At 45.9% G+C, this 7,500-nt stretch overlaps 1 protein-coding gene across 4 annotated transcripts in view; it reads left to right on the top strand.

The window, feature by feature from the left end:
* LOC143284720 (uncharacterized) overlaps positions 1–7,500 on the top strand; it is a 164,674-nt gene that overhangs the window by 155,669 nt on the left and 1,505 nt on the right. For all 4 annotated transcript variants that reach the window (XM_076591664.1, XM_076591663.1, XM_076591662.1 and 1 more), the window contains exons 22-27: positions 1,525–1,622; positions 2,780–2,904; positions 3,916–4,217; positions 4,902–4,971; positions 6,533–6,704; positions 7,015–7,500. The exon at positions 7,015–7,500 is cut by the window's right edge and continues 1,505 nt beyond it. In XM_076591664.1, the coding sequence (XP_076447779.1) occupies positions 1,525–1,622; positions 2,780–2,904; positions 3,916–4,217; positions 4,902–4,971; positions 6,533–6,704; positions 7,015–7,500 (1,253 nt within the window). The remainder of the gene's footprint in view (positions 1–1,524; positions 1,623–2,779; positions 2,905–3,915; positions 4,218–4,901; positions 4,972–6,532; positions 6,705–7,014) is intronic.

The raw sequence follows: 7,500 nt of genomic DNA, 5'->3' as shown, positions 1-7,500 counted from the left end.
AAAGCAAGCCAGATTAAATATCCTTCCACTTCAAAACCAGCTAGAATTCAACAATGCATTACTCATGTACAAAACACACAATAACTTAGCACCGCAATATCTCCAACACCTGCTCACACGAGCCTCATGCCGAAACGGCTCTAACAAATACATTTTGCCACGTACCCGAATTGATTTGTTCAAAACTAGTTTTGCATTTTCGGGTGCATCACTGTGGAACTCCCTTCCTTTGCACATACAAACGGGCAGTTCTCTTCCTATGTTCAAATCAAGTCTGCATAAACATCTTCACCCCTTCCAACAGTAAATAACTCTGATCTTTGAATTACTGTAGGCAGTAACAAAGGGGTCAGTTATGTCTTATTTATTGTATCAGTCATTGTTGCTATTGTTGTTGTTCTTTCCTTGCTTTCTCATTTCATCGTGTTTTGTTTTGCTCTTTTTTTTCTTTTTCTTTTTTTTTTCTCTCGTTCTATTTCTTATGCATGCATAATCTATTCATTTCGTTCTATCATAATCGTGACAAGTGTTCAAGTAATATTGGTGATGGTGGTAGTCACTGTAGTATGCTGCACTTGCCAACATAGATTTCAGAGACAGTAACAATACTGTACCTTTTAAACACCCGGATGTTTTTGGAACTTCTATATTGATGACATCTCTCTCTCTCTCTCTCTCTCTCTCTCTGTGAATCACTGTCCTATCCATCTGTCAATCTTAGTGTGTGTGTGTGGGGGGGTGGGGGGGGAGTGAGGGGGTGCTGTCAGTGTGTGTGTGTGCGTGTGTGTGTATGTATGTGTGTGCGCTCGCACGCGAGCGTCAGTGTGTGTATGCATGTGTGTGCACGGATGTGGGTGTGTGTGGGGGGGCGGGGTGTGTGTGTGGTTTCTTCATTATGTATACAATTCTGCATGAAAACATTTTCCTTACATTTATGTGTGTGCTATTTGTAATAGATGTAGATTAGCAAGGACAGATTGGAAGAATAGGCAATGCCTAAAATCTTAATCCTTGAATAAAAACGTTCTGAGTTCTGAGTTCTCTCTGTCTCTCTCTCTCTCTCATACCCACACACGTACATGAACATAATTATTCGCATACACTCGGAGAAATGCTGAAACACAGGAACATGTACGTGTATGTGTGTGCGTGCGCGCGCGCGCGCACACCCACACACACACACACGTTTACTTTGTGCGTGCACGAATGGTGCGGATGGGCGGTGTGTGTGTGTGAGAGAGAGAGAGAGAGTGTGTGTTTGTGTGTGTGGTATATTGCTGAAAGAACTATTGCCGATCATTCATCTGGCACAATAATTCTGGTTCCTTAATTAATGTACATTTCACGTCGTGAGTTTTAAGCTTGTCACATGCTGCTTATTTTAGTTTGTGTGTGTGTGTGTGTGTGTGTGTATTTTGTTGTTATTGTTGTTGTTGTTTATGGTAATTGATGTATAATCATTAGCGATCATTCCATGTGTTCTGATCACTAAAACACTTGTTCTGTGCTTATCGAAACCCACAGACCGCTCGTGGTCGACGAAAGGGGTGGTGACGGTGGTCAAGAGCGGTAACCTCACCGTGTGTCGCTCCACGCACTTGACCAGCTTCGCCGTGCTGTTGGTGAGTTCTCTCCCTTCGCCTGCTGACTGCTTTTTCTTTTTCTTTTCTTTGTTTTTCTTTCTTTTTTTTTTTCTTTTTTTTTTGCCAGAGACAAGCATCTGGATTTCCATTGTTGTTTGGTTCTGGTTTATTACCTTCGACTGCTGGTTTGATTTATTTATTTATTCATTTATCTGTATTTGTTATCAATTTTATCAGTTTCACTTTCAGTTTCAAGGGGGTGTCAAAGCGCACACACGCTAGCTGTAGAAAAAAAGAGAGAAAAAAACAACAACAAACAAACAAATAACATACAAAAAAAAAAATTCGATCCTCCTAGCTAATACCGTTTATCGTGTTCGTAGTATTGTCATGTTGCTTTTCTTTTCTTTTTTTTCATTTTTTTTTCATGATGAATCAAGAGGTTTAATCGGTGTTATCCTAAACTGATATTGTCTTTTGTCTACTCAGAAAAAGAAGAAGACAAAAAGAAGGGGGAGGAGTAGGGTGGGGGAGGGAAAATCAAGGAGAAAAAGAAAGAAAAAAAAGGTGAAGAAGAAGGAGGAGGAGGAGGTAGAAGGAGGAGAAGGGAAAGGAGAAATTTATAAATAAGAAGGAATGACTGGATAGGTACATAACTAAATGAATGAATAAATGCATGAACTGGTAATTGATCAAACAACCGATCGATAGTTCCAAAGACTGGTATTGTATTTGACCCTTTTCTTTTGCTGAATTATGACCAGTATATATAACTACGATGCTTGATTAAGTAGATCTTCGAGGGTGAAAATGCATTTCTTGATAGTTGTTATTAGTTTCATTTCCAGACCCCTTTTTATGGTATTGGTTCTTTGCTTGTTTTTTTTTTTGTTGTTGTTGTTTTTTTTTGGTTTTTTTTGGTTTGTTTTTTTCTTTTCTTTTTTTTTCTGGTTTGTTTGTGTGGTATGTGCTTGTATGTGTGTGTGTGTGTGTTTGGGTGTGTGTGTGTTTGTGTGTGTTTTACTATGCATAAAATTTTATTATGTATGTGTGCCTGTGTGTGTGTCTGCATGCACGCATGTATGTGCATACATGTGTGTGTTTGCATGTATGTGTATCTGTGCGTGCGCGTGTGCGTGCATACCCAATGTGTGTGCATGCACGCATGTGTCCCTAACACAAAGAACTAATTGCAGGACCCTTCACCGCACTACCTGCTGAGTGCCACCCACGAGGCTGTGCTGAGCTACATCTCCTACATCGGGTCGGCCGTCTCTCTCTTCTGCCTCCTCCTTACCATCGTCACTTACGCTCTGTTCAGGTGATTTCCACTTTCGCTTTCGCTTTCGTTTTGGCTCCAATTTCACTTTCGGTTTCACTTTCACGTTTAGTTTCACTTTTGATTTCACTTTTTTTCCCTTTCACTTTCAGTTCCATCCCTCCACCCACTCCATACTTTCATCCATCAATCCGTCACTCCATCCATCCCTCCTTCCACTCATCCATCCATACGTCTGTCCCTCCCTCCCTTCCTCCATTCATCCCCTCTCTCCATTCATCCCTCCCTCCCTCTCTCCCTCCCTCCAATCCATCCGTCCATCCGCCCCTCCCTCCCTCCCACCATCTCTCTGTCCATCTCTCCACACTTCCCTCCATCCATTCATTCATCTATCAACCGATCCCTCCATCCATCTCTCAATCCATCAAAGCAATCCTCCCTCCCTCTTTTCATCCCTCCCTCCCTTCATCCCTCCCTCCTTCTCTCCACCCCTCCATCCGTCCTTCCCTCTGTCCCTCCTCACGTCTCTCCCTCTATCCGTTTCTCCCTACGTCTGTTCTTATATGCATCCCTACCTCCCTCCCTCTCTTCATCCCTCTTTCCCTGCATTTCTCCCTCTCACCATCCATCAGTCCATCCATCCCATCCATCAGTACTATCCAACAACACCTCCCTCCCTCCCTCCCTCCATTCGTCCATCCATTCCATCTATCAATACCATCCAACAACACCTCCCTCCCTCCTTCCCTCCATCCCATCCACCAGTACCATCCAACAACACCTCCCTCTCTCCCTCCCTCCCTCCCTCCCTCCCTCCATCCATCCATCCATCCATCAGTACCATCCAACAACACCTCCCTCTCTCCCTCCCTCCCTCCCTCCCTCCCTCCTTCCATCCATCCATCCATCAGTACCATCCAACAACACCTCCCTCCCTCCCTCCCTCCCTCCTTCCATCCATTCGTCCATCCATCCCATCCATCAATACCATCTAACAACACCTCCCTCTATCCATCCATCCATCCATCCATCCATTTCTCCCCACACTTCCAGGAGCCTGAACAAGGACAAGTCCGGCAAGATCCTGCTCAACCTCTGCGTGGCCCTGCTCCTCCTCAACGCCGTCTTCCTCGCCAGTGGACTAGCCTCCAGCGACGATGACGACAACGACAACAAGGACTCGCTGAACGACAACGAGGCAGCGTGCACTGCAGTGGCGGTGCTCCTGCACTACCTGCTGCTGGCTTCGCTGGCCTGGATGCTGGTGGAGGCGGTGGAGATGTACCGAGCTCTGGTCACGGTCTTCGCCAAGTACGCGCAGTGCTACATGCTGAAACGGTGCTTGCTGGCCTGGGGTGAGTTGGGTTTTTGTTGTTTTTTAGTTTTTGTTTTTTGTTTGTTTTTGTTTTTTGTTTTGTTTGTTTGGGGGGAGGGGGGGATAGTGGGGAGGGGAGGGGGTGGGGGGGGTATGTGTGTGTGTGTGTGTGTGTGTGTGTGTGTGTGTGTGTGTGTGTGTGTGTGTGTGTTTGTTTCTTTGATTAAACATCATTTCACTTGAAGTGATATTAGACGTGTGTGTGGATGAGAGAGAGAGAGAGAGTACGTGTGTCTGTGTCTGTGTCTGTGCGTGCGTGAGAGAGAGAGAGACAGAGACAGAGATAGAGACAGTGATTAAGTAGGCGAAACGGGAATGGTGATGAAGGCGAAAAAGGACACCAAAACCCCCCAAAAAGAACCTCTCAAAGCGCCACAAAGGGTAGCGGCACGATCCGATCAAAGACTGGGCTAAACGGGAAACATGCCAATTGGGACCAGCTCCATATAAAAGAACCTCTCAAAGCGCCACTAAGGGTAGCGGCACGATCCGATCAAAGACTGGGCGAAACGGGAAACACGCCAATTGGGACCAGCTCCATATAAAATTTCAGTTCAGTAGATACCGTGCAGCGTGCATGGGTCATCAGTCCTCGCGCTTCAGTGACGCTTCCTGGTACTTGAAATAGAAAGTGAAAGTGAAAACAATCAGTGCTGTGTTGCAGGTCTGCCGCTGGTCATTGTGGCTATCACTCTGGGAGTGGACACTGCTAACTACCAGACGGACGGAGCATTGTGAGTGCTTGTTTCTCTCTCTCTCTCTCTCTCTCTCTCTCTCTCTCTCTCTCTCTCTCTCTGTCTGTCTGTCTCTCTCTCCGCTCTCTCTGTCTGTCTGTCTCGTGTGTGATCCACGAACACGTGTGGGGCATGCGCGTACACACACACACACACACACACACACACACACACACACATATATATATATATATATATATATATATATATATATATATATATGCTTACACAGGCGTGAGCGCGCTTATACTCACACACACACACACACACACACACACACACACACACACACACACTCATACACACAGAGTCCTGAGAGCGAGCACTCCCCCCCCTCCACCCTAAATCCTGCCCCACCCCCCACAACCCTCTCCCCCTCCCCCCCCCTCCGCCCTCCGCCCTCCACCCACACACACACACACTCTCTTTGTCTGTGAGATTGTATGTGTCGCACTATGACCATCAGAACAGCTCCTGCCCTCTGCTATACTTTTTTTTTTTTTTTTTAGCGTCTAATTGCCCACGTTATATCCCCACTCTCTCGGTTTAAGATGGTTTTAGGACGACAGTCACACACACACACACACACACACACACACACACACACACATATATATATATATATATATATATATAGAGAGAGAGAGAGAGAGAGAGAGAGACAGACAGACAGACAGACAGAGAGAGAGACGGAACGGAATGGTTTATTCACATATAGGCCTCAGCCCGACGTGAAAGGGTTCACATGAACATTGTGCAAACAAGTATAAATACAGATAACAAAACATATAATCATATTCATTTCACGAAGTAGCAATTTCTCTGTGTTTGAAAGCCTTGTACAAAAAAACAAAGAAAAATCACGAACGTCCTTACTATTGCTTGACGACATGATTTAGACTTAATCTAAACAGGGAGGGGTGTTTGTAATATTTTGGTTTTATAAACATTTAGAAAGAGAGAGAGAGAGAGTAGCGACGAAGGAAGAGTGGGGGTGGGGGGGGGGGAACCAATATTTCCGTAGAAATGTTAGCTATGTAATCGCAAGGGGGGAGAGGACCTGGGAGATGGGAGTTGAATTCAGTTAAGTTGCAACACATGAAAACATTTTTTTTTTCTCTAAAGTTTGACTGCTTTGAACTCAACCGTTCCACTCAGGAGGAAGGTGACAAAATGGTAGTATCAGTAAACAATTTCTATCATCATCATGATCATCAACATTACCATTGTTATTATTATTGTTATTGTTTATAGTAGTAGTAGTAGTAGTAGTAGTATCATTATTATCATTATCATTATTATCAACTTTTTTATGAACATCGTCATCACCATCATTATAATTGTTATTGTTGTTATTGTTTAGTAGTAGTAGAAGTAGTAGTAGTAGTAGTAGTAGTAGTAGTAGTAGTATCATCATCATTGTTTTTTTTTTTTTATTATTGTTATTATTATCATTAACATCATCATTATCGTCATCATCATTATAAACCATTCTGCAATCTGCAACCCTTTGTATTGACGACAAAATGTGAAGAACACCTTCTATTCCCCCTTTCCCCAGCTGCTTCATCTCCCGGGACAGCCCTGGAGCCTACTACGGGTCCCTGGTGGCCCCGGCCTGCCTGGTGCTGCTGGTCAACACCGTCATCTTCGTCCTGGTCACCAGGGTCATCCTCAGGCCCCGCTTCCAGCAGCAGAAGCAGAAGGCTGCGGAAGGCATCACGCCGGCCCAGGTATGGTGGATGATTAGCCAGTCGTGTCCCGATTATAGCGGGTTGCCTCCCTCATCATTTTTTTTATCTTCCCCACCAAATCTTCCCCTATCTCCACCTCCTTCATCTCCCTTTTTCCCTCTCCTCCCCCACTCCCCATCCCCACTAATAAACTTTTACCAACACCAAAACCAATCATTTTTTCTGAGTAAAAATGAAACCCATGTAATCTGTTGCAAACTTACGAGCCCACTGGACAAAAACAAAAACAAAAAACAAAAAAACACGAAAAACCACCCTTTTTCCAAATCAAAAACAAACACTGTCGCAGGTGCGAGGTGCCTTCACGGTGATGTTCCTGCTGGGCGTGACCTGGGTCTTCGGGCCGCTGGCCATCCGGGAGGCCAAGGTGGTCTTCAACTACCTCTTCTGCATCCTCAACTCGCTGCAGGGCTTCCTCATCTTCGTCTTCCGCTGCCTCTTCAACCCCGAGGTGCGCATGTGCTGGCTGCAGCTGGTGAAGACGGGCACGCTGAAGAAGCGCCGCGGCCCCATCCGCTCCTCCAACGTCTACTCCGACACCTCCTCCAAGGCGGACGGAAAGTCTGGAACCTTCCACCACCACCTCCACCACCACGGCGGCAACAGCAGCAGCGGGGGAGGAGGGGGAGGAGGCCATCATCACTACGGCGTCAGCAACGGCTCCACCACCACCAGCAAGACAAGCCTGAGGACGTCCAACGGCTGGCACCCCAAGCTGAACGGCTTCCCCGGGGGCAGCGGCGGCGGGGGCCAGGTGATGGAGCGGCGAGGCACC

This window comes from Babylonia areolata, chromosome 8 (genome assembly GCF_041734735.1).
Source record: "Babylonia areolata isolate BAREFJ2019XMU chromosome 8, ASM4173473v1, whole genome shotgun sequence".
Classification (NCBI taxonomy): domain Eukaryota; kingdom Metazoa; phylum Mollusca; class Gastropoda; order Neogastropoda; family Buccinidae; genus Babylonia; species Babylonia areolata.
The sequence above is the reverse complement of the archived record's forward strand: the minus strand, read 5'-3'. Positions and strand labels throughout refer to the sequence as shown.